The sequence below is a fragment of the Crocodylus porosus genome, unplaced genomic scaffold, assembly GCF_001723895.1.
Source record: "Crocodylus porosus isolate Cpor-Errol unplaced genomic scaffold, CroPor_comp1, whole genome shotgun sequence".
In the NCBI taxonomy this organism is placed as follows: domain Eukaryota; kingdom Metazoa; phylum Chordata; order Crocodylia; family Crocodylidae; genus Crocodylus; species Crocodylus porosus.
This window is the reverse complement of record NW_017728906.1, coordinates 79,900,434-79,927,928: the sequence shown is the minus strand read 5'-3', so window position 1 is coordinate 79,927,928 and position 27,495 is coordinate 79,900,434. Positions and strand designations below refer to the sequence as shown.

At 43.4% G+C, this 27,495-nt stretch overlaps 1 protein-coding gene across 4 annotated transcripts in view; it reads left to right on the top strand.

Annotated features, from left to right (window-relative positions):
• LOC109306142 (cohesin subunit SA-2-like) overlaps positions 1–27,495 on the top strand; it is an 88,444-nt gene that overhangs the window by 46,220 nt on the left and 14,729 nt on the right. For all 4 annotated transcript variants that reach the window (XM_019529412.1, XM_019529413.1, XM_019529410.1 and 1 more), the window contains 11 exons: positions 6,145–6,252; positions 8,513–8,624; positions 9,285–9,399; positions 12,388–12,491; positions 12,966–13,058; positions 13,145–13,234; positions 14,351–14,554; positions 16,113–16,189; positions 17,924–18,011; positions 19,298–19,378; positions 21,012–21,104. In XM_019529412.1, the coding sequence (XP_019384957.1) occupies positions 6,145–6,252; positions 8,513–8,624; positions 9,285–9,399; positions 12,388–12,491; positions 12,966–13,058; positions 13,145–13,234; positions 14,351–14,554; positions 16,113–16,189; positions 17,924–18,011; positions 19,298–19,378; positions 21,012–21,104 (1,165 nt within the window). The remainder of the gene's footprint in view (positions 1–6,144; positions 6,253–8,512; positions 8,625–9,284; positions 9,400–12,387; positions 12,492–12,965; positions 13,059–13,144; positions 13,235–14,350; positions 14,555–16,112; positions 16,190–17,923; positions 18,012–19,297; positions 19,379–21,011; positions 21,105–27,495) is intronic.

The window sequence follows — 27,495 nt, the reverse complement described above, 5'->3', positions numbered from 1 at the left end:
AGGGCAAAGGGCAAGGTTCAACCTGCTTGCCTTCACCCTCCCTTACCACCTGCCCTCCTGCCACTGCTTTCCCTGCTGCAGCAGCAGAGAGAGAGAATTTAAGGTGACCCTCCAGTAATTAGATTCTCCGCATGGAAAGTTTTAATAAATTCGTAACTTCTGTGTATAAAGTCTAATTATGGGAGGGTCAGTTTAATTCAGCGTCATCTTGGATTTGAGTAAATATTGTAAATTTGCCTCCTACTGGTCCAGTAAACCACTACATTAGCACTTCTTAAATCTTTTCTCTAACTATGTCTCTATAGGGGGTGACTATCAGAAGCTGTCAGCTGGTATCTACTAAGTAGGCAGCAAGTAGCAAACTTTCTCAATGTGCCAGATTATTAGACTAGAAAAAGAAAAAGTCTGGTGCTGACTCAGACCCTTCCAGCAGTGCACAAACCTGTCCGGTGTAAATCGCACATTATTTTTTCCATGTCCTCCCTAGTTCTTCAGATGTTTATACCCATCTGTTGCAGTGTCTTATTAAATATCAAGTTCTTTGGGTCAAAGGGTTTTTTTTCTAGAGTGCAAAGCGAGATGGGACACTGATCTTGGCTGGGTCTGTGAATGCTGTCGTCCTGCAGGCGTTGGAAGTACAAGTGGCATGAAATTGCCAGCCTTAATTAGGATAGAACAGTAATACAAAGCACCTTAAGGAGAGTAGCAATAAGAAGAAAATGAATTGGAAGGAATAATGGGAGTGATAGATACTCAGCAGAGGAAAGTAAAAGAGAAAAGAGTAATTCTGAAAGAGATTTGGGAATCCTAGCAGAAAGCTCTATGACTTTGGGGTGGGTGCATCTGGACAGTGTGGACAGTGGGATTCATATCTGGATGTTTTGCTACTAGAAAGAACTGGGGAAGTATTTTAAGGTAATTAGGTAGTGGTTGACAATTCGTGGGGAAAGATTTGAAGGTGTGTGGATGTGCCTGGACACCAGTCTACAAATAGCTGAAGAATGTAACCAACAAGGAGGGCATGAATTATTCTAAAATTGCTTTTAAATGTACCTATAACACACAAGATACCAAGAGTTCTAGTTTTTTTATGTCTATAATACACAACACGCTTTATAGCACTTTCTATTTAAAATGCTTTACCAGGGTAAAAACATTTCACCTTAGCTTTTTCAGATAGGCAGGGTGTGTTAATTAAACTTACAGATATGGAAACAGCATCCTTAGCTTTATAAGATTTGATAAGGAACAAGGAATTAGAGAGCAATATTTTTCTTTTGTGCTTAAAAATATTACTATCCTTCCTCTTTTTCTGTACCACTTACTATCCTTCCTCTTTTTCTGTACCACTGTTAAATGACTTCTAGCTGACATGGTAGAAGCACTGTTACTTAAGACATCTTAAATGGGACTGGCAAAATGTGCCATAGCAAATAATATATCAGCATTATACCTATTAAACTTAACATAGCAAATAATGCTACCTTGACAGGGACCTCAACTACATGACCCAGTAGGGCCTTTCAATAACTAGCTTCCATGTTTCACTCAGCCTGAACCTTCTCGCTAACAATTTGTGGCTGTTATTCCTAGTAACCCTGGGTGGTGCCCAGGGGAACAGATCTTCCCCCAATTCCTGCTGGTCCCCCCCTGGCGAGTTTGTGGCCACCAGATCCCCTCTCAGCCTTTTCTTGTGGAGGCTGAATAGGTTCAGGCCCTTTAGCCTCTCTTTGGAGGGCCTGACCCACTGCCTCTTGACCATGCAAGTGGCCCTCCTCTGGACCCTTTCAATGCTAGCCACATCCCTCTTGAAGTGCGGGGCCCAGAACTGGACGCAGTACTCCAGCTGTGGCCTGGCCAGTGTTGCATAGAGGGGAAGGAACACCTCCCTGGACCTGCTTGTGATACATCTGTAGATGCACAGTGAGGTGTGGTTAGCCTTACTGACCGCTTCCTCGCATTGGCAGCTCATGTTCATCCTGGAGTCAACAATGACTCCAAGATCCTTTTCTGCCGTTTTGACAAGAAGGGTTTTTTCCAGCTTCTAGGTGTGTTGCTGGTTCCTTCTCCCTAGATGCAGTATGCTGCACTTGTCTGTGTCAAAAAGCCCGTGGCTGAATTGATTCAATCTTTGCATAGATTGAAGTGATAAGCAAGTGAACAGACATTCACTTTTGATTCTGGAAATGCATTTGCATGGTTGCAGTAGCTGAGGCCAGAAGCCAGGGGTCACTATAGCTGGCCTCTGTGCTCAGCTGGAGCAGGCAGCTTGGGCCAAGGCTAGCCTGCCCACCCTGTGAAGTGGGGGTTGCGTGGGAGGTGCAAAGCATCCTTGGTTGCTGGGGGGACTAAGAGTTAACTTGACTCTGGAGGGGATCTGGAACAGAAGTTAAAATAAACTGATTTAACCTAAATCAATTAAATTTAACACTACATCCATCCAGGTTTATTTTAAACCAGTTTCAGCTATTTTGAAAATGGTTTATGTGCACTGAACTTACATTGTGTTACAGATTTGAATTGGTTTCTGATCACTTATACTGGTTTATGTGTAATTTCTGTCCCTAGCCTTGAAGTAAATGGTAAAAATTCCTTATTCAGTTTTTCCCAGTTCAGTGGGCCCAATTTTCACGCTCTTTACTTGGCATTTAAGTGTCATATGCATACATTTGTTAGTGGTGAGATCAGTGCCTCTCCTGTGGCACTGTGGTTAGAGCACTGGGCTGGAATACAAGCAACTGCAAGTGAGCAAAAGCTGATGGAGACAATCCCTATGCAATGCTGCATCTCTTGTGTTTAGACTATAGCAGGTTTTTTGCTTTCCAAGGTCATCTCATGAAATGCAAATTAAAAATGATCTTGTTTGATCCACTAGCTAATGCAGGCATCCAGAACAGAGTCTGCTCATTCCCTGGAGTACCCCTGTCTTCTCCAGTGTATGTTCACACTGAAGTATGGAAAAAATGATCTATCATGGCATTAGCATGTGGAAGACCATGCCTATTTATTTTTAGACGTCTAAATACTGGCAGGCACTACTGGCTTAACCTTTATCTGTCACTTGGCATTCTAGGGGCTGTACATTTGCAGCAGTAGAATTGCAATATATAAAGTATTCCTTCAGCGTGCGATTATTGGCCCTTTACACACACAGAAGGATGATACCTGTTTATTGTTGGAAGGTTTCCAAAATTAGTCTTTGTCAATGTAGTTAGGTGTTGCCTCTTCCAAAGACAAGTAGAGCCTTGGAGCTAGTAAAATAATTTTCAAGTGTAAGACTTGACATCTTTAAAGAAGGCAACTGTTGAGCACTATGTGAAAGGAGAGAGAGAGAGAGAGAACAGATGCAGAGATATTTTATCTCTCTCAAAAAACAAAAAAATCCATTAATGAAAGGAATGTCATCAGCTGCTGCTAGCCTGTACTGGGGAAAGGGGCTTATTTTTTCTCTCATGCACCAAACCACTTTGACACCAGAAAGCATTTTATTGCTAAAGCTTCTCTTTCACACCTCACCTAGGAGGGGGAAGAACTGCATTATAGACTAAAAATATCTGGGGTAAATTCCTGACTCCTTTAAAGATAATGGCAGCATTCAAATTGACTTGTCAGGCTAGGATTTTGCCCCAGGTAAAGTCTTTTAACTTGTCCTCAAAAAAAGGCCGATTGTACTTACGTACCTGTTATGGGACACTCTTTCCTATGGCAGGGGTTTGAAAGGAAGGACTTTTTATAGTTACAGAGCGAGTGTAATGCCTGTCCCTTTGTCTCCTTGAAATGTATTGACGAAAGTGCAGTTGTTGTAAAAGAGCAAGAAATGGCCACAGAGACCAAAACTTTCATCCTCTCACTTCATACATTCACCCACAATGATCTGGACTCCAGGAGCTTCATCCTGGAGAACTTGCCCTTTCAGTTTGACACCAGTCTTTCAAAAGTGTGAGCATGTGGGGGGGTGTGTTTGTGTTCCTACAATGTCTAAAAACACAGTTCCAACTCCATATCTAGGGATTGATTCCCTTTCATGTTTCCCCTCTGTACTGCCTTGGTTTTTTATCATCTTGACAAGTCACAAATTCAAAATACAAAACCTCCAGCAGCCTCAAATCCGAATTCCTAGCAGTTAAATATTAGAAACAAAGGCATCTTGTTGTTAGGAATTCCTGGAACTAACCGCTAGAATTTGGGGGAGAGATAACCATCTAAATATTTGCTATAAGCAACTCTGAAACTAAGCTAGAAACATTTGGCTGTGGTTTAAAAAATGGTAGTAGAGGAGTGGTCTGGAAACACCATGATGCTTAGAAAGAGGGTATATTTGCACCTTTGTAAAGTAACTAAATCAGAAGTGTATATGCTTTCATAGGCAGAGGGCTTACTCCATCAGATGCTGTTAAGGGACTCTAGGAAGCAGAGCAGCTAAATAAATAGAAAGCAGTGGTTAGAATACAAAGGGCAGGGAAGGGGGGAGGAAAAAGGACAGGGCACTTCTGAGAGAGGCAAGATGGGTGGGTAAGAGAGAGAGAAACAAGGCATAGGACATAGGGACATAGGATTTAAATGCTGATGTAAGTAATAGGATAATCTGTATTCTCAGTTTAGAGCATGCTTAACACAGTCCAGTCTTGGTGGATGATTTCTTGTTCTGTAATTTCCTATTTAAGTTCCACTTACCTGTCCTTAGGGTTGTTGATTTTCTGTACCTGTCGTCTGTGTTGCAATCTCTGCTTTCTGTTTAGGAGCTCTGCTTCCTGCAGTCCTTTCACAGCATCTGAAGTAAGCTCTCTGCTTATGAAAGCTTATGCTATATCTATAGTGTGTGTACACATCTCTAAGTTAGTCTATAAAGGTAGACATCTACCCTGCCTTCTGCCTGACTTCAGACTAACATGGCTAACTCCCCTCTGCTTGTTCTTGTGTGGGCTGTTCTCTTCTGATAGCCGACAAAGTCTCAGGATTCACAAAGGTGATCATTATGGCTTGTTTCCCTAAGTATCACTTGCTCACATTTGCTGAAAAGTTTCCTGTTGTTTTAATGAAAGTGTTTTCTGCCAGGTTGCACTCGGCCAACTTGTTTTTAATGATCACTGGCAGAGTATGCAGGCCTTTAGAGTGAAAATGTTAATGATGCACCCTGATCATTACAGGCCAATTTATAACAGGCTGATTGCCCTTGGCTGCAACCAAAATCTGACTTCTGCTCTCTGAAGTGCAACAGTTTTGGTGACTCCTTTTAGAATGTGGTCTCTCTCTGAGTAAATATTGACAGGAATAGGTCAAACAGAAATTATGCACTAAGTAAATGTTTTGCCAAGTAAGAGGGGGAAGGGGAGGAATTGTGACTACTTAGCTGAGTAATGGTCAAATATCTACATCGTTGGTGGAAAAATACATTATTATTAGCTACTCATTGATTAATTAAAAAAATTAAAATAGGATAGATGCAAATATTAGTCCAGCAGCATAGAGTAAATATATCTGTGGAGTGTATGGGCAAACATCCTGCAGGGTCTCAGACATAAGCCATAACTTTGTAAGGAATATTCTGTCTTGTTTTGCAAGATATATTTATGCTGAGGGATAGTAGGCACATATGATGGCACTTACAAGAGTAAAGGGTTGTGCTACTTGGTTTGCTTTTGTATGAGCAAACCATGGAGACTGGAACAGAATAAACCAACCAAATAGTTGTTTTTATGTCTTTAATGTCAACACAGCATGTGCCCTCTTCAAAACATATTGTAGATCAGTGGTGCTCAACTAGGACCCATTTGTAGACATTGATGGCCAGTCCCGACCCAGTGCCCCTCACTCCTGACCTGCTGCCTCCTGCCCCCAAGCCTCAGCCCTCAAGGGTGGGTGTGTGGGGCAGATGGGGTCCCCTAGCAGCCCCTTGCAGGCTGGAACTCTGCCAGCCTGCAGGGGAAAAGCCACGGTTTTCCACATATTTCTCTTTTGAAAGAGAATCCATTTTAAAAGATTGAACCATTTTTAAAGTTTATCTGTGATCCTTTCATATATTCTTGTGGCCCACTTTTGGGTTGTGACCCATGGGTTGAGAAACACTGTTATAGATCATAGTTAGGATACATAAAATCCTTTCCAGCTAACATGCATAATAACTTGCTTTATCTCTTTGCATAGGAACTGTGAGGATGCATTGTCATCTGAAGACTGTGAAACCTTATACCAGTTTGTTTATACGACACACAGACCACTGGCAGTAGCAGCTGGGGAATTCCTTTATAAAAGGTATTGTTGCTTGGCCACTTTTGCATATTCTATCACCATCGCTTTGGTTCCCAGTGAATGTGGGTTTAAGAGGGACATTATCCATTGATATGATGGATGTCAGGAGGGTACCAGGTGTGCTTTCTTTAGCATTCATCTGCTGAATCAGAAATCTGGGGCTAACCATTTGTTCTGCTGCCTAGCCCAGGTCTGTTGAACAAGCATAAGAAAAGTATAAGGCTGAATAAATAAAGTATAAAACAACTGACTAATCCACAGGTGTTGACTCAATTGGAGGACCATACAGCCTTCCCTTATACATTGTTTCCCTTATGTTTTGCTTCTTATGAGCCAATTCATCACCTCGCATCTGCTGGATTTTTATAGCTGTTTGTGATTAATCGCAAAGGTGGCCTCCTCTTCTCCCTCTGGAAGTTGCCTTATACATTGTTAAACCCTGGATTAATGAGAACTTCAGCAGATTAAAAAGCCCTCACAATTTCCAGTCAAGTTAATGAAGTACAGGATTTAAGCCCCCCAGGAGTAACTCTTATAAATGGGCTTTTTATAACAACGGTTGCATGAAATGAATCGACTGGCAAGCTAAAAAGGGAGTTAGTACACATTCTGTATCTATGGCTGGACAGAATTCTCTATTTTGTTTTGTAAGAATAAAGTTTTATTTTTTGGTTAGGCTGTGGAGGGGCAAAATTAAAAATTGACTGCTTATTCTCACACACACTTGCGTACACTCTCCTGTTTTCTGTCTGTTCTCACTCAGCTAAACTAACTAAGGTTTATGGAGCCAAAAACAACCCTTTTAGGTGAAGTCTTTCATCTCATCCTCCTAGCCCTACATTGCCTTTTTTGGGTAATGTTTCTATACTGGTCAGAGCCCTAGGTATATTTTTCTGAACAATAGGTACAGTTTACTAACAAAAACATTATTTGGGAAGGGGGTAGGGCAGGGGTGGGCAATTATTTCAGTCAGAGGGCCACTTAGTGAGTTTTAGGGGCCTGTCAACCACATCCATCTCTGTTGCTTTCGTCTCTTCTTCTCTGTTTCTTTTCCCCTCCGCCGCCTCTTTTTTGGGTTGGGGCTCAGGCAGTAGCTTCCACCATGCTGGGAGGGCAATGAGTCAGCTGTAGATGCCGTGGCAGGTTCTGTGTCCAAGGTCCTGAACCTGCCTTTGGTGTCCACAACTGATGCCACTGCCCACCTGGGTGTAAAGTTGATGCCTTATGCTGCTGGGCAGAAGTGGTCCCACCTGCCTGCCTGGCAGCACGTGGCAGCCAGAGCCACTGGAGACATCTGCAGGCCAGATCTAGTGAGTGGGCAGCCATCCACTCATGGGCCAGATTGAATCTGTTGGTGGGTTGGATCTGGCCTGCAGGCTGTATTTTTCCACCCCTGAGGTAGGGTCATCAGTATTAGTTTATTTTGCTTATTGGGCTGGATTATGTTATTCTTTTTTTTCTGGCTTAAGCTGTGCCCATTAGGAAGGTTTACTGACATAACTATACTGGCAAATCTTTTTCTATAGTACCCCAATTTTCAGTCCTATGGCCTGTTAATTTTCTGGAGGCATGACCTGGCAGGCTCTGCTCATCCATGAGTGCCGGGATTTTAATTGTTACCTTTCATGAGCAGCAACCTCACTCTTGGATTTCTGTGGGGAGAGGAGGAGAAAATTGAAATCACAAAGGACCCTTGGTCCTGCTACACCTTGGGCAATGCAAGGAGAGTACTTTTCCCAATATAGTTGTCAGTTTGGATAAAACACCTGTTGGAAATGCACAATCCTGGGTTTTCTTTAAGAGCATTGGTTTGTCTCTCCATGTCTGTTCATTGGATGGATGGTCCATCCAGCAGCCATCCATAATACAAATTATCATTGAGCAGTAGTATTTTCCCATGAACCATATTTATCATTGTGGTAACCTTTGAATAATTGTGGAGACCAGGCATCCTTAAAGGATCAAGGCATATCTCATGATGTGCTGTTACTAGGTGTAATTTGTCTGTTATCCAGTGCACTGGCAGGCCATGATCACTGGTGGTCCCTGCATCCACAGAGATGGCAGAACTTTGTTAACTGAAAATAATCTCTCTCTCCTTTCTCCCAGCTGACAGGAAGATAGGATATGTTTGTGGAATAGGTGACGAGAACTTGAAATAATTAAAGCTTCCTGAAATGTTGACAGAATCCGTGTGTTCTGCAGAGTAAGCAGAAGGTACATAGCAGAACTGGACTGATATTTTTCCTTTTTCTATTCACAGACTGCTTAATAATCAGGGAGATGAAGAAGAAGGTCTGCCCAAAAGTAGAGGGAAATTTGAGCCCAGTGCCAGTCGCTTGAGAATTCTAATAGCTTTCTTCTTGGAGAGTGAGGTGAGGATGATGTTGACAGTCATAGATGAAAAGATCAGTGGGAGCCTTTCAGGTCCACTGCACCTGCCTGAGACTTGGTGCTAGGGTGTTGCTGGATATTGTTCTGTATCCAAAGCAAAGACTTCCTTTTGAAAGGCTTCATTTGATTTCTCAACTTTGTAGGATGAGTTCGAGTGAAGCAAAGGTGTGCAGCTGTGTTCTGTCATACCAAGACATTTATTTTCCATGTGTATTAATGTTGAACTGGCTTTCTGGAAAAGAAAAAAAAATGCGTGGCGGAGGAGTCCAGTAGGACTAAATGAAGTTGAAACAACTAACATGTAGCCCTGAAGTGTATCTGACATCAAAGCCCCACATGGCAATGGGAATTTTAGGCATTGTTAACAGTAATTTAACAGTAATAAGCAAGGTGATTTAGGGAGACTTCTCTTTCTGTCTTTAAAAGTATCTCTCTCCCCTCCCCATCAGAATCACTATTTAATTTGGGTCTGGTCAACAGTTAACATGCTTGAAGAATTGCATATGCATGTATATACATAATATGAATGAATGGCACTGCTTTCTAGCTGGAGAGGGAGTGAACACTGTATGATCAACTATATTCAGATTTCACAGTGTTTGGTTCTGTATGCTTGTGTTTTGTTTTGTTTTTAAATCTAGCTACACAAACATGTTGCATACCTTGTAGACAGCCTATGGGATTGGGCAGCCAGTCTGTTGAAGGATTGGGCGTGTATGACAAGCCTTTTGTTGCAAGATGCTGAAGAAGATGGAGGTAGGTGGGCAAAAGGCTTTGTGTTGCCAAAAGAACTGTTGTTTTCTGGAAGAAACTTGTTTCGTCTTCAGTTAAAACAAGGTTATTTAACTTGGGAAGGCAACTTAGCTCAGTGTCCTGCCAATATTACTTCAAATGATTTGATTGTCATGATTCAGAATCTTTGTATGTTTATGCACTTACAAATCCTTGTGAAGTGCTGTCAGGTTGTTATGCCATAAGTATTTATGGCTCTTCTTCCCCTTATCTTTTATTTTTCCTTTGTCCTTCCTTTTTGTCTTCTGGCAAGTGGATAGTGAAAGATGTTTTTTCTTCTTTTTCCTCTCACTTTCTTGGGAGTTTGGCCGATTAAGAAAAGATTCTAGTGGACCCAATGCAATGTAACAACAGTTAGGTTGCATGTTGAGCAACACTGAGAGCACTGTGGTATCCAATGGCTTTCTACTTTAAAGGTGAGAGAAGCTTCAGTCCTGTTTCTAGACTGCAGAAGAGCTACATAGAGGGGTCTGAGGAGTCAGATGTGGTTTTGGTAAGAAGATGAGTCAACTTCCAATTCTGGTAGAAGAGGATAGAATTTGATTAAAGTTAGTGGCATTTCATAAACTTTGACCCATTAGCTTCTGGGGAAGTTTAATCCCAGTAACACTGAACCAGTTGTCCTAATCGAGAAATACTGCAAAATCTGCTTTAAATAAAGCCAATGAAATTCCCATGAAATTCCAAAATAGATTTACTCTGAAGACTTTAAAGATATCATTGATTTACACCATATGCGTACTGTAATTGTGACCTTCATAGATTTCACAGATTTTTAGGGTTGGAAGGGACCTCAGTAGATGATCGAGTCTGACACCTGCTCTGGGCAGGAAAGAGTTCTGGGGTCAGATCATCCCAGCCAGGTGCTTGTCCAGTCCCCTCTTAAAGACCTTCAGGGTAGAGGAGAGCACCACTTCTCTTGGAAGCCCATTCCAGATTCTGGTAACCCTTATTGTGAAGAAGCTCTTCCTGATGTCCAACCTAAATTTGCTCAGTTTGTGGCTATTGGTTCTAGTTACCCCCTAGGGGTGCCCTGGTAAACAGAGCATCTCCTATTCCTTCCTGCCCACCCCCCAGTTAATTTGTAGATGGTCATAAGATCACCCCTTAGCCTTCTCTTGCGGAGGCTGAAGAGATCCAGGTCCCTCAGTCTCTCCTCATAGGGCCTCACCTGCAGGCCCCTAAACATATGAGTAGCCCTCTGGACCATTTCAAGGTTGTCCACATCCTTCTTGAAGTGCAGCACCCAAAACAGGATGTAGTACTCCAGCCGTGGCCTTACCAGTGCCTCAGAGAGGGGAAGTATCACCTCCTTAGACCTGTTTGTGATGCACCTGCTAATGCATGATAGAGTGCGGTTAGCTTTACTTATTGCTTTGTTACGTTGATGACTTATGTTCATTTTGGAGTTGACTATGACTCTGAGATCCCTTTTTGCCACTGTGCTACCTAGAAGGTCATCTCCCAATCTGTATGTGTGTTGGTGATTCTTTCTCCCTAGGTGCAGCACTTTGCACTTATCTTCGTTAAACTGCGTCCTGTTCTGTTTTGCCCACTTTTCCAACCTGTCCAAATCTACCTGAATCTGCTCCCTGCCCACCCGTGTGTTTACTTTGCCCCATAATTTGGTGTTGTCCGCAAATTTGGACAGAGTGCTCTCCACGCCCTTATCCAAGTTACTGATAAAGATATTGAACAGCATTGGTTCAAGGACTGAACCTTGGGGGACCCCACTGCCCACATCTTTCCAGGTTGATACCGACCTGTCCACCACCACTCTCTGGGTATGTCCCATAAGCCAATTTGTTATCCACCTGGCCGTGTAATCATCTATGTCACAGCCGCTTAGTTTATTTATAAGAATGGGATGAGACACCATATCAGCGGCCTTTTTAAAATCCAAGTAAATGACATCTACCTTGACTCCTGCATCTAAGCATTTTGTGACCTGGTTGTAAAAAGAAACAAGGTTAGTCAGGCAGGATCTACCTGCTGTGAATCCATGCTGGTTGCCCTTCAGCATTATTTTTCTCGCTGCACTCCCACAAATGTTTCTTAATACTTTTTTCAAAGGTTTTCCCAAGGAGAGAGGTGAGACTATCCGGCTTATAGTTACGTGGATCCTCCTTCCTCCCTTTTTTGAAAATAGGGGCCATGTTGGCCCTTTTCCAGACTTGTGGTGAATCAAACAGACCAACTTTACTGTAAGGTGAAAAGAATAAAATACTACATGAAAGTTCTTTTCTGTTTAGAAATTTTGATTTTCCTTTACATTTCAAGGCAGGGGTATTGAGTTGATTGGTTTTCATGATTGATCTGAGGAATTTAAGTGCACCAGTTCACTGAAACACAGTCGTTGGAGGGATTGTTTATATATGAAACTATCTTAACGTGTCCTAAATAGTATTTATTATGGCAGAACTAGAGGAAATTCTGTGAGGTTGATTTAAAATGTGTAGGCCCAGTTTTTTTAATGGGATCTAGGTACCTAAAGATTCAGACTGGCACCTCATGGGATTTTCAGTAGTTATTGGTCTCTGAAGCTCTTTGGAAAATACCACTGCCTGCCCGAAGAAGGGTGTTTGTACCTGAAAGCTTGGAAAGAAGAATTTTTCCAACTATTTTAGTTGGTTTAATAAAAGATAATGGATTTACCGAAAGAACCTTTTCTGCCTATCTCTTTAGGCCAACACAGCTACAACCAACACCTCTGACCAACTGCCTATCTGCACTTACCTGGCTTTCATAGGGAATTACTGCTTTTGTGCTTTGCGAAATGTTGCAGATAGTTTCAGCTCATCTTCAGGTTGGATTTAACTCAATTTTTCTCTCCCATTTTAAAATCACTTCAGAGGTGTTTTGAGGAAGGAGTAAGCTTTTTTTTGTTAGCTGCAGGTTCATCTTCAGTTTGCTTTGGTGTGACACTGAAAAGAGATTGTGGTTTGCTTACAGCACTGAGCGGGGCCCAGGAAAATGCACTGATTGAAATAATCCTAGTGACCGTTCGAGAAGCTGCTGAAGGTCACCCTCCTGTGGGCAGAGGAGCAGCCAAGAAAGTCGGTGGATTTCGTTCTAATTTTTTTTATTGTGTTGCAGTCAAATCTGTCCTTCCTATGTGCACTAATGGCAAGTACTTTGGAAAGAAAGCAGTTTGTTTTTACAAGCCAAACCTTGGCCTCCAAACAAAACATTTTATTAGCAATAGATATTGATTGAGATGAGCTTTTAGTGGAAGCGCAGCTCAGTGGAGACATGTTAATGACACACAGAGGCCATTTTTGTCTGTTAGCCGATAGTTATACAGTAGTCCACATCCAAACAGAACACTTTGTCTGTTGAAATCTAATTCCAGGGTTTGTTTGTTTTTTTCAAAAGCTGGGTAAATCCAAGGGAGTAAATATTTGTACCTCAGCCTAGTGGTTTGTGTTAGTTAACCTCACATGACAGTATACTTTCTACCGTGGGGTAAGTGTAAAATCTCACTCAAATCTGAGAGTATTGTATAATTGAAAAAAATGCTTTCTCTGTAGATCTTGTCAGTGAAAGAAAAGAAAATACAATTGGAAGATTGTACCAAAATTACTGAACACTTTATTGTGGTTCTTCCTCAGCTCTTGGCAAAGGTAACGAGTAGCTGCTCCATGAGCACATGTTAAAAATGTCATTAACATTCCCACACTGCACTCATATCCTGTCTCTTCCTCTGCAGTATTCAGCAGATGCCGAAAAAGTGGTAAACCTCTTGCCAGTCCCTCAGTATTACGATTTAGAGGCTTACAGTACTGGACATCTGGAACAGGTGAATAGGAATGGGGATACCTGGTATATATGGAAGATCCCAAATATGTGAAACAATTTATGGGGCTTTATGGTACTTGGTAACAGTTGCAGGGTTTAGTGAGACTTAATAGGTCTGAAGAAATACAGCTGGAGAGAAGTCTTCCTGTTCAGACGATACATTTTGTACTGGGGCCATTAGAGTAATGCTTTAACACTTGTTTATGTACATCTGTCTATGTTGGTTTAGCACCCCAGTGCATAATGATTTATGGTTTCATGCAGGAGGCCTCATTTTCTGCATAAATTCTAGGCTCTTGTGTTTTGGCATTTTGTTGGATGGAGAGGAGAGTGTGTTACAACGTATATCCAATTCGCATCTCTTAGCAGCTTGCTCCTAGTATTCTCACTGGAGACTGTCTTACCTCCAGTTGCCAGGAGTAACTGCAAGAGAAGAATGAGGGTAGTGGTATCTGTGCATGGAAGAGCCATGTCACAAATGGATGAAGTTGGAAAAGCAAAATGGATGGATTTGGAAAACTGGAGAAGATTTGCCCTGTTAAGGATATTTACAGGAGGTTAATTTTAGCAAAGGGAATAAATACATCCTTGAACATTTCTAGCCTAAGAAGTTAGTTGGGGGAGACAAAGAATTAGCAGTATGACAGAAATGTGCTTGTATCTGGTTCTGTCTGTGTAACAAATTATACTGCCAGTGGCCCACACATGGGAATGACTTCCTAACAGAATAGCGGGAGATCTGAAACATACTTACTCTTTAGTTAATTCAGCTGGCAATTTTCAGTGTCAAGTGTCTGTCCTTCTTAGCACTGTTTCACCTCCCTGTCCTCTGCCATTGTCATTAGGTAAAACCACCAGTATATTGCTATACTGAGAGCTGAAATTATTCTTTTAAGACTATAAGAAGATGGTAAAATAGTGATGATAAGACAGGGCTCAAAGATCTAAAGCAGCAAGTGAAGTTGTCCTGTAATCCCCCTCTCATTTTCAAATTGGGATTTGTTTAATATTTGATGGTATAAAATTAAAAGGAGTATAAGACACTTTTTAAATCTGAAATATAAAAGGGCATAAACATGACTTAACTGTCATTCTGATGCTTGTTTATTACTTGCAGCATTTGGATGCTTTGCTCAAAGAGGTGAAAGACATTGTGTGCAAACACTCAGACATGGATGTCCTCGAGGCGTGCTCTAGGATATATGACATCCTCTGCAGTGGAGATCTGGCCATTCACAGCAGAGTGGATCTTGCCAGGACTCAACTGATAGATGAGTTGGTGGACCAGCTTAACCAGCTGCTGCATGACTCTTGGCATGAGGTGCGAGTGGATGTGGAAATACATGAAATATTTTTGAATCAAAAAACAAGTAGAGCAAGAGATGCAGTCTTGAAACATTCTGGTTTATTTTTGCTTGAGGGTAACAAAGCTTACAGGCAGCTATGAAAGGGCTGTCTATTTACATTTTAAAGAACCGAAGATTGTATCCTGACAGGAAGAGGGTGGACAGGAATGGCTCTTCTATGACAGAGGGGAATGGGCTGTTTCTGTATTTGCAATGCTGTGGATTCTTCCAGCCAGACCACCAATGGGTATTCTACCCCTGGGCTACAGCGTGCTGTATGTAATGGTGTTGTTTGAAGATGCCATCTATGATCAAATAACAACTACAGCTCTGTTAAACATATGTTAGAGAAGGTGTCGTTCTGTCCAGGTACATATTGGCAGTAAGCAGAAAGTTCACAATTTCACTTCTCAAAGATAATTCTGTCAGTAATACCACATCATATATGATAGCCTTAGGGTCTTTGAAAGTGTCTCCTGTTCTGTGGAAGGAGGACTGCAAATTTTTTGTTATTTCTGAAAAAGTAAAAACAGCTGGCGGAGCTTGCTGTGTGAACGCAGTGAGAGCTTGCAGTTGATCAACTGTGCTACCGCCGACAAGTGTCATACCAAAACCCATCTGGGTGGATTTTTACTGGATGCTGGGATGCTGTAAACATGCTAGGATACCTCACTCCACCATATTGGATTTATTATGATGGTATAAATCAGAGGTGGCCAACCTGCGGCTCTGGAGCCACATGCAGCTCTTCAGACATTAATATGCATCTCCTTGAATCTTTCCACAAGCACATGGTGGCCAGCTTCCAAATATATATGCCCAAATGGAAGCTGGTCACCATGTGCTTGTGCAAAGATTCAAGGAGATGCACGTTAACTTCTGAAGAGCAGCATGTGGCTCCAGAGCTGCAGGTTGGCCACCCTGATATAAATGCACCTTCTCTCCCCTCCCCCTGAGTACATGTATTTTATTAGAAACAAGATAAGATAGGGGTTTTAAAACATTATCTTAGCATGGGCCACAACTACATAATAGGTTAACTCTGTTCGAAGGGCCACCTCCCTTGATCAGATATTATTGCAATTGCATCTATAGGCAAACATTTAATGTGGTGTAGTACCTGGAAATGAGGGGAGTCAGCACCGTGTGAACAGTTAGTTCTCTGTGGACCTCTAGCCAGTGCTTCCTGGGCCAGTAGTTGTCTGCAGGCCAGATTTGGAGGACTCGTGAATTGGGCTGCCTTGTAGTTAGCATCTGTGCTTGGGACTGGGAAGGCAGCTGTGGGTGGTTGAGGGCTGATGATGTTATAATGGAAGTATAATAGTGTGGCATTTCCTAGATATTCAATTTCTTCTCACCTTATGTAAGATTTTTTTTTTCAATCATAGGGAAGGTGTGAGAAATATAGTCAAAGGCCAAGTAGTTTCCAAAGCTGGGAAGTTGTGTAATTTGAGCCTGCAGTTAGTAGAGGAACTAACGACTACTCTTAACACCCTCCTTGTTTTTTTCTCTTTCCTAACTCCTGTGATTTAGGAGGAAGGTCTTTGTACAGGTGAAGAAGGAATTTCCCGAATATGCTCTGCTTTGAGAAGAATAGCAGCTTTTCATAAGTGAGATGTTTGTTTACACAATTTCTCATTTCCCTTTCCCTGCACAGTGCAGCCACACCAGGCTGTTGTAAAACAGGAATTACTGTTGGTTGCTTAACTAAACTTTCAAACCATCACTAGGTGAGGTGGTAGCATGTAAAATAGTTCAGGGGAATTCCTTTCTTACGAGTACTTTTTCCCCCCTTCTGGTTTCTAGACGCTCCTAAGTATAAGTGTACTCTCCTTGCAAGGAGCTCTTTTTGAACTCAGTTGGCTGATCTTAAGGGTCAGTTTTTGAAGCAGATAGCATGTCTGCATTCAAAGTGTTGTTAGGTTGGGGTGACAGTGTGTACATAAAGGCCCTTTTATTTGGGCTGTTTCAGTGCCTGCCTTCTCAGTGGGATGCCTTACATCAAGGCAGGCAGGCAGCCTGCAGAGAAAGTAATGAGAGCAATATGCTTGATGTGCTCTGGTCTGTATCTGTTAAAGAGCAAGTCTCCCAGAAGTATGGCTTTTCTGGAGCATAGTATATGTTCTTGTTTGGTATCTGATGGCAGTTTTTTCAACCCTAACTGACCTTGAGTAGAACCTCTGCAGTGAGCTATTTGGGACTACTTGCCAAGTACTCAAGGTGCCTGAGGGTGCCGGAATTGAGCTGTAGGCTAAGAGTAGCTTTCCCTTCATCACACATGGCTAAGTTTGCCCTGTCATTTCAAAGAGGAGCTAGCTGTTTTATACTGTGCAGCCTGTAGGTGTTCTTTAACATTGGAGATAATCTTGGTGTCAAGCCCGCAATCTTTTTGGGAATTTTGGGACCGTTCCTGGAATGTACAGAAAGTGCAGCTGTTCCGTTTCTTTCCTTCTGTTTCCATTTCCTTTCTATACACAAGCTTCGTGTTTTGTAACAGGAACCAGATAGAATGATAACCACTGAGACAATGCATACTTAAAGTTAGGTTACACTGAAGTGACATTGTCCTTTCTTTCCCTGTCTTTTTTCAGAAGTTCTTTATATTGGGACATCTCAGGAGCTGCCTCCTTAGCAGATTTCATTGCTGAGGAGGAAAGTAAATGACAAGTTTTTAGCATTTGTTAGCAAATTCTAGAGAAATTTCCTGCCTGCCTGAGCCTTATCCAGTGGGTCAGTGACTTTTTGGAATCGAGGCACCCCTCCATAGCTCTTGTGAGTCGAGTGACACCCAATTTCAAAAACTAATTTATATATTACAGTCCTTGCTTCCTTGTAGAAGGGCCAGGCAGTGGGGGTGGATAATTGGCCAAGACCAAGACTGCACTTATCTGCATATCTCCTTGCACCTAGTAAGACCATGGTTGAGAATCACTGCTCCAATCTATACATAGTAACATAAATAGTAGCAAGCCATTTATTCCCAGTTTTAATCAAGTCTATGTATCATAAGAATAAAAGTTATCTGGCGCATTGAGGGGAAAAAAACGTTTTTTTTGAGTGATTGTGAGAGAGTTCAGTGAAAGATTTTGGTTTTCAGTGAGTGCTGGCAAAATAAAAAGATTTAACCTGTTCAATAGATAGAGAATATTTTTTTTTCTTATGCCTCTTAATAGATCAAGGTATTGCTGAAAGTCATCACCTTCCCTCCTCAAACAAGAATCTGTGGTGATTTTTTAAAGACCAGATTGCATGTGTTGAGATTCAGGATAAATGGAAATACCATTTGTATCTCTTCTCTTTACAATTTTCTGACTCTGGTATTTTCTTTTCTTTTTGACTTGCAGTGCACATGACCTTGCCAAGTGGAATCTCCATGACAAGACTTCAGAGCTGCTGGTTTTTGAAATGGAGCATGGAAGTTTACCCGTTCAGGTAAAGTATTGGTCATTACCACTAATAATAATGTGCTTGTGGTTCAAAGCAAATGTTGGTGATCCATTGAGGTAGGCACGTGTTAATTTCCATGTCTCATCTTCGGAAACTGAGACCTGTTGTGCCAGTTGTATACAAATGTCAGTGGGTCCATACCATGACTGAATTTAAAACAGAGTTTGAACAAGGCTGTGGGGTCAAATCGTGGCCTAAATTGGATTAGTGTTCAGCACAAATTAGTAGAAAGGTCTTTCTTGGTTCCATAATATTGCCCTGAATAGAGAGAAAATCAATGAATTATTAGTAGTTATTTATAGATTGCTGTTAATCAGAAGTGAAGATACTTTGTCCTCTTACCTGTAGAGGGAACTTTTCAGGGGAAGCCAATTTACAGAGCAGGCCAGATCTGACCACAAAGCAGCTCCATCTGGCCTGCCAACCTACTGGCTAGCCAAGAAATGGATCCTTGGCAAGCAAGGGCTGTACTGATAGAGCCCTACTTGCCCTGTGGCTGCTTGACCTGCAGTCACTTGTCCTGCTGCCACTGCTACTTGTGCTGCCTCTTCCATGGCATTCAGTTGCTTGCCCCACTGGGCCTTTATCTCCACTGCTGGCCCTGCTGCAGTTACTGCTTGCCCCAGATCCAGCCCGCGAGGAGCATTGTGGTCTGGGTTTGGCTCGGGTTGAGCTTGACACTCCTGATCTAAACTGTAGACCGTGTGTTGTCAGCCTGAACATTCTGTTCTGAGATAGAGATGCTGTCCAGGATTGCGAGGCGATGAGCTCTGCTAGGCATTAATAACTTTCCGACTATGAGGGTAGTCAAGCACTGGAACAGGCTACCTAGAGAAGTTGTGGAATCTCCATCCTTTGAATGGTCAAGGGCAGGTTAGGCAGACACTTGGCTGGGGTGTTTTAGTCGGGTACAATCCTGCCCTGAACAGAGGGCTGGACTAGGTGACCTTGTGAGGTCCCTTCTAGTCCTACTTTCCTATGATTCTAAATCTGAGCTCTAATTCAGCAAAGCATGGAAGCACATAAGTAAGTTCCATTTGAAGCTGAGGCAACTTAAGTGTTTTACAGAATCAAAGTTTCTAGGGAGGTCGTAGTTAGTTAAACGTAAACTGACTGAGTGTGTTTTGGGAAATGAAGTGCCTTGCGCTACAGTAGAAGCAGCAGGCAGAGGGTAAGATCCTGGTTTGTTTGTTTTTCATTTAGTTCTGAACATTTGCTTTGTGGCATTTCATATTATTAAAAGAGAGATCTATGTCTTTTTTTACTTGCAGATGATTCTACCAGCTTTACAGTGTACATACTTTGCTCTCCTGTGGCAGCTGGTTGCAGTTGGAGAGAGGCCTTCTTCCAAGGTTGGCCCTGAAAAAGATTGTGAAACCAAGGGTTATGCTTTAAAGGTTTAAATAGATTTTCCTACCTTTTGATGGCTGGCAGGGACAAGCTTTCTCAAGCAGATGATATACATATTTCCTTGGAGAAAGCAAAATCAGTTCAGACATTTGTCTCTCTAAATCTTTACAAAATTCTGTACTTCTTCCAATATTAACCTTTTGCATGGGCATAATTTAACCAGCTCATTTGGGTTTTTAGTGCATGCATTTGGGTTGCTAAATCCTGACTTTGAATAGAGACAAAAGCTGCTTCCTAGATGTTCTTTTTTTCCTAAGCAAAGGTAATATTCAGGGAAACAATTTGATATTTTTTTAATGTCAGGGATATTTCAGTTTCCTCTTAAAAAGGTGAGAACTTGTATGCTTTGATTCTTGTAAAAGCAGAAACAGCAACTTTGAGTTGTTACCCTTCATAGAGGTTTCTGGCTGCACTGAGAACTACTTTCTTTTGTCCACCATCCTCTACAGAATAAAAAATGAACAGGGAAGTCCATATCTTTATTTTTTTCTGTTTGATTGAAGTGCATTAGATAGGACAGATCTGGTGAGAGTAGCCTAGGAAGGGTGAACTCCTGTGCCTGGCTGACATTCTGCTCCTGCCTCTGGCTAGCTTTCCATGCTCATCATTTCTTTAAAACATTTCAACTCTGATAAAACTCAGCTTTCCTGACTCATATAGCAGCTTTTTGAATTCTCGTCTTTCTCCAGATTTGGTTAGACTTGCAGAATAAGGTCCGTATCCCTCCCCACACAGCCAAATCCTAGTGTCAGTGGGAGTGCAGCCAGTGTTCAAAACATTTTGCTCCTGTAAAGCAACTCTGGCACCATCTCCTCCATCAATTCATAGCATTCTTCTTCTCTTCTCTCTTCTTTCCTGGCTTACACTAAAGTGGATCCTCCTTCCATATTTTAAATCTCAAGTAATTTAGTTCATATGTAAAAACATGCACTCTCATTGATTTCAAAGGGAACTGCACTCATTTACACTAAGCTTAAGTTCTTGCCACAACTAAACAAATAGAACACAAACTTTTTATGTGACCACGGGCAAATAATGTGGCCTCTCTGTGCCGAAGTTCCCTTCCATAGAATGGGTGGTGTTATCCATCTCACAGGGAGGTGCAAGGCTTATTTCATTAACTTTGAAAGGTGTCTTGCTGGCATTGTGATGAAGGACTGATGATTAGATATTGGTAGACATCCATGGGGGGAAAAAACCCCTAAATCAGAGAGTTGGAATGACTTGCCTAGTACAACAGTATGAATCTGAGTACCAGTTTAAAGAGTTTGTGTGTCCCAACATCTGTCACTTCTAGCACTGATTAGGAAGAATAGTTTGGGTTTTTTTGCTAGTGGGTTGTAAGTCCTGTCACAGATGTGATCTCTATTAGAAAGACATAGCACAGTAATTTTTTATAATCGGACAACTGATGCAAGTAAAAGATTGAGCCGATTCAGGTCCTTACCATCAGCATGTTTCTTGTTTGAATGAATTACATTGTTAGAGAAAAAATACAATGTTTTAAGCTTATTCACGTGAGAATTTACCTGTCAAAGCTTTAAGTTGTGTCCTTTCCTTCTGCACATGCTTTAGGAGACTCTCTTGGCATTGAGAAAGGATTTAAGACTTTTCTGCCAGATCTGCACATGCTACCTCAGCCATAAAAACAAAGATTTAAGTGAAAAGGTCAGTGCTACTTCGATTTTTTTTTGGCTTGTGTTTTTATTTCTTCTTTATTTTTTCTCGTATGTATTGGTGTTATTGGTGCTCATGTGTTTCCTTTTTTGTCTCTTTGCTGAGTAATCCTTTGTGTTGTTTTTTAAAACTATTTTAAAAGATCTTTTATATGGATGAGAACACTAAAAAAACCCACCATGCCCTGCACAAGAACATACGTGCAACTACGTCTGTGCACATTTTAGATCAGTGACCAGGGCTAATTAAAAGTAAACTGCAAACACAAATGGAGTATTCTGTTGCTCAGTAAGGTATTGGAGTTTAGGAAAATTGTAAAATCTTCTTCACTGGAGGTTTTCAAGAGGAGAGTGGATAAGCATTGGTCTCAGATGATTTAGGGAGAGTGCGCAGGAGTTGAAATAACTCTATAAACAGATATTGCATTTTTATTCTGGGACCAGAGAATGGAGAAGTTGTTGGATTGGCATGCCCACACATTGCCCTTCCAGTTGGTTTTAGAGTGGCTGGCTGCATTGCCACTCTTTTACCAGCAAGTGGCCCAAGTCAGCACACATACCAACTAACTTTTTACTGGTCAAGTGCCTGTAGGTTCCCCCAACTCTGCCAGTGTCAAGGGAAGTGCCGGTAGGATATTCAAATTGTTGGTAGCAAAATGTTGTGCTTTGATTTGCGGCACAACTTGTGCCCCTGCCTGCTTGCCTGTATTTCCACTGCATTGTGCTGCCACCAGTGACTGACTTGGAGCTTCTACCACCTTTGGCTGCTATGGAGTCTTACTTGGCTGTTGCCTTGTAGACCTTCTTGTCCCAGTGTCTTGATTCATAAGCAGAACTGTGGGGGGGCTGAAGTGGCATGGGTGCTAAGGTGCATAGTTGCAAGTTTGAGGCCATAGCGGAAGTGCTTATGGCATGACCTGTCAGATTCTAATGAATCTGCGAATTCTGCCAAGTACCTTATCATAAGGACATGAAAAAGCAAGGAGTGAGACTGAGTAGAAAAGACAACATTGGTCATCTCTGATGGCCTCCATGACTACTTCCATTCGCTCCAAGAGCACAGGAGAAGCACTTATTGGGAAGAAGCTCGTGTGCATTCAGTGCCAGCAGTGGGTAATTTGTGGCTATCTGTGGTAGTCCTAAGCTGTGGCAGCAGTTGCTGCCCTGAAGATATTTTGGCCTCAGGTCAGGACATTATGGTGAGGCAGTATTTCTGGGCCAGGGAGATGAGCAGCAACCAGTAAGAATGGATCATCATGGCTACCTGGGATGACGAGCAGTGCCATGCAAACTTCCACGTGTCCAGGGGCACCGTTATGAAGATCTGTGCCAAGCTTGCCACACGCGTAATGGCTATGGGCAACAGTAATGCATGCGCCCTTATCTGTGGAGAAGCATGTTGCATTGCTGTATGGAAGTTTGTGACCCCAGACAGCAGTGCTGAAGATGTGTCTGGTGATCCAGTGGTGGATGGCCCTGTGCATCATATGCTGTGCTGACCCCCAGGAGGTCGTGGATGGGTCTTGCCAGCCTAGGGTTCCCCAGATGTGTTGGGGCTGTCAGTAGCACACACATTGCCAACCTTTCCCCTGTATGTCATGCCCATAAATTCATCAGCTGGAAGGGCTATATCTTGATTGTGCTTCAGGCAGTGGACCCGCTAGTAACTGGGGACTCTACCTACTCACTGCACCCCTGGCTAATGAAGCCGTTCGCTGAATACCTTGAAGGAATTGTTTAATTACTGGCTTTGCCACAACATAGAAACTCCCCAACAAAAGTTGTGACTTGCAAAGCCAATTGTTTAAGTGTTTAATCACTTTCCAAAGTACCTGTAGAAAGGCTGCAACATGCTTTTGGGGTCTTGAGGCTCACTTGAGGTTTCTGAGGTCACGCGTGGATGCCAGTGAGTGCAACATATCCTGGTTTGTGGTCTCTGTATTCATGCTGCATATCTGCGAGGCTGAGAGAACAGCCCCTGGTAGTGAGGGTGGACTGTCCCCTAGCTCCTTCAGATGCTGTGCCTACGAATTCTCAAATGGAGTCCTGTTGCCTGGTGCTATGTGCATGAGACACTGACTGACTTAGTGTGCTAGGCTCTGGGCTGAGGATCAAAACAGTAGGATGATCCCTGGTACACAATTAAACCCTATTGGCTGAAGTAGTGCTATTGTGTGATTGTCTCCAGTATGTGCAGGGGTGTGTTGAGGGGTGGAGATTGTGTAGGAGGGGGCTGACTCAGTTGGGTGCTGAGCTGTAATTCTGGTGATGTGGAAGGGGTGTAGTGAAGGGAGATGTTGAAAAATCTGTGTTGTATGTGTGGGCTTCTCCAGACCCTGCCCTTCCAGATCTGGGTGGGGGGTGAGGGGAGGGAGATAGACAGGGAAGGAGGAACATCTTGGGTTGCTGTGCACAGCTTCTGCCCTTCTTTTTTTTTTTTTTGATGAGTTCTGGGCTGTCAGAGCCAGCTTCTGGGTGGGAGGGGGGGAGGGAAGGACACACAGCTGGTGCTGGGACAGGCAGACATTGTATCAAGCAGCTTTTTGGGGACCTTTCCATGCCCCTGAAACTGTCTGGCCTCGTGTATGCAGTGAATGGCACGGCCACAGTTTTGACAAGAGACACAACATTTATTAAACAGCAAAACAGGAATGTGAAGGCAAGTTAGTGGAACAAGGAAACAAATGGATTATAAAAAAAAAATACCCAATAACCCTATAAACCCACATTGGTGAAACCCATCACTTCCCCATTAATGTGAATTATCACAGATCTGGTGCAGCCACAGCTTGGCAGCAGGCACTGCTGGACACCCCATATTCAGGAGGTAGGACCTACTTGCCTGGCAGCTGCAGGCTGCTTGCTTTTGCTGTGGGGGAGCCCTGTAGGACAGGGAAGCCCAGGGGCAGCATTGTCCCTGGGAGCTGCTGGACAGTCCCCCTTGTGGGTTATGCAGAGAACGGCAAGGATACCTTCTGTAGGTTCAGGAAAGATGCAAGGCGATCTGTGGATTCCTGCTCAACTTTCATGGACTCCTTGAATGTCTCAAGGAGCTTGGCCTCTGCATGCTACCTGGTGGGTTGCATGTCACATAGTGGTGCGACTCCTTAATCCTGTGCCTCACCATGGACAAGCATTTGGTGGCAATATATTCACTCTTCCTCCCTGTGTTGCCTTGGCCTCCCCAAAGCAGTAGTGGCTGGCCTCTATCAGAGATGCTAGCATGCCCATCTTTGGGCAGGCATGGGGCTTCCTTTGCCTGGAAGCTTTCTGGACACTGGTCTCTAACCATGTTCTTGGCCTTTTGTCTTGCCCCTGAGGTGCTGTTGCCACCACGTGAAGGTGTTGGGCCTGAAAGTAGAGGAGGATGAACAGGAGCTCATTGTTTTTGTCAATTCTCACCTGATAGCGTAGAAACTCCCCAACAAAAGTTGCGACTTTCAAAGCCATTCAGCCAGCTGATGGGCTCATTTGACCTGCTGATTCTCAGCATAGTAAGTTCCTCCTCCATCTTTTGGTCCTTTGGGACCCAAGGAAGCAGTGGGGCATGCTTAACAAGCCATAGACAAACGATCTTTCGGCATAGCAAGGGGTCAAGGTCCCTTAATCCCACGGGGGCTGTGAAATACCTGCCTTGCCCGTTGAGATGGGTGGGGCCATGCTTGGTGGGGTGCATTCTGCTCCTTTAGTCCGGCATTGAGTGTGGTCTATTTTCTTGGGACCCCCTAATGCCCCTTGTCTATAGCCGCAGGATGCTGACACCCTGGCTGATGTCATCCTGAACCATCTGACCCCACAGCAGAAGTGGCACCTGTTCATTGCTGCACAAGGCAGTCCACTGGACTTTGCTTGCCTCTTACTGCAAGTGGTGGTCCCTGATGACTTTGACTCGTGAAGAGGGCAGGCAAGTTTGTTTCTTCCCTGGATCGTCAGGGAATGCCTGGTGGCATACCGCACTATAGACTATGACCACCTTGCATTCCCCTGCTGGGACACTGGGGTGGGATCAATCTGTGTCTAGTTTAACTGTTAGCCAATAACTGGCAAAGACTGAAGAGAAGCAGCTGCTGCATTGCTCAACATGCACAGCTTGAGAACACAAATGGAACATGCAACCCCCTCCCTGTACCCCCTCCTGCCTTGAGGGGATTGGCCAATCATTGCTGTGAAGAGCCTACAACCGTATGAGTTGTCTGGGACGTACTGGAGAGTTGGGGTGGGGTGGATACTGAAAATGTTTTTGGCATTGAGGGTCTGCTACTTCTCTTTCACTTCAACTACCCACATGAATCCAGGGCCCCTTTGACTGAAATAGTGCTACTAATGCTGTGGTCACTTGCAGGAGAACCTGAACTGCTATGGTGGTCTGCATCTACTGACCAAGTGGCTGTTTTAATGAGTTGTTTGCATGAGAGAGAAGGCTGCAACCTTAATATCTTACCTTGAGCTCTGGGTGGGAGGCTAGGGGCAGCTGGGAGGGTCCCTGTAGCTGTGTACCACTGCTGTTGTGTGTTTGGTAGGGGGATAGATGAAGCATTAAGTGGGCACTTACCCTAAATGGCATCAAACACTGCCTAACTGAACTGGGACCCACAGTACAGAAACAGTGTCAGTTCCATTGATTGTCCATTTTAATCATAGTGGTAGCTATTAGTTCATTACCCTTATGGTTCGGGGCATGGCCAAGGGAGCACAGTGGTGCAGTCCCCAAGTACAGCCACGCAGTTCCAGCACAGACTCAAACTGCAGTTCTGCAGGGGAAGGGGACTGTGGTTCAACTACCCAACTAGTCATTGAGGTTTCACTGGGAGTGCTCTGTCTCTTCACCCTTCCTACCCCCTCCCCCCCAACCCTGCTGCTTGACCTCTACTTACCCAACTGTAATGGTGGGCTGACACTTACCATCTCTGGAAGCAGGATTTGTCCTGTAGGGGGTTGGATCTGGTGGGACACTGGCTTCATGTTGGGAATGCACTGGCAGGGATGCTGAAGATGAGGGGGACAGGGACTTTGTTGTCTGAGCCCAGGCCCATTTCAGAGTTTACATGGTGGTTGGCAAGTCTGTAATCTGGCTCAATGCCTGGGTGGTTGTGCTGGCTTGGGAGGGCTGCATGTCTTCAACCACAGTGAGGTTGGAGTTGTCATTGCTCTCCTTGGTGGTGTGTGCCTTTCTGTTTAGTACATTTTCAGACATGACCATGTCATTAACTGTGAAGATATGGGGTATTTCCTTGTAGCAGATGCATGTGATGCTGTGTGAGCCTGACACATGGATGCTGTCCTGAGTCCTTGTGAACTGTTGCCTCAATACCTTGCACTTGACCCAGTACTTGGCATAGTCATGGTCATGTCCCTGGCCTGCCATTTCTGTTGTGATCTGTTCATAGACTGCCTTGTTTATTCCCAGGGTAATAGTGATCCCTGTTCACTGCATAAATAAACCTTGAGGGTCCCTTCCAGCCCCACAATGCTATGTCTGTTGCATGTTGCTACAAGTGCCACAGCAGGATTTCACCACTGCATTTTATAGATGTCATGTGTTGATTTGCTCAATGTCTTTTTTGCTTTTGTTGTTGTTCTTGCGCATCAAATTTTACAACCAACTTAATCCGATATCCTATAAAACAAGGCTGTCCAACTGGTGGCCTGCAACCCACAAGCGGTTTTCTTGCAGCCTGCAGTTCTCTCATCTGGGCCCATTGATCCATCAGGCCTCCCCTGGGCTCTGGTGGGGAATCCTGGCACTGTGGTGAGCTCTGTGGAGATGAAGGCTGATCACAGGGACAGGTGCTACAAACCCCTGAATCCTAATCCCGGTTCCTGCCACCAACTGCCTGCCTTGATCTTCCCACATGGAGATGGATGCCAACCTTGTGTGCAGGGAAGGGGGTTTGGGATAGTTTAATGTTTGTGACTGAACCATTAAAAATGCCAGCGTGGCCTGAGAAGTGGTATCATGGTCTTCTGGGATTGCCTGATGAAATGGGAATTGCCAATTTGACTCAAGAAAATTAAATTTGTGTTCTTTTAAAAATAGTTTTGGTGTTTATGTGCTGTCTGGCCCTTGTATCCTGGCTGTTGCATGGTCTTCTTTAATACGTGTTGCTGAAGTGGATTTTCTTGCAGTTTAATAATCTGGACTGGGATAGGCAACCTCTGGCATGGGTGCCAGAGTGTGGCACACAAAGGCATTTTGCTTGGCATGTGCACTGTGGGACAGACAGTGGGGAAGGGGCCAGGGCTACACTACCACAACAAGAAATGGGCTCTCACAGCTCCCCAGCCATCTCCCCCTGGCACTCTTACACCTGACAAACTGAGGTTGCCATTGTTTTTGGCATTTTGCCCAAAAACGTTGCTGACCCCCAATCTGGACTTTCTCA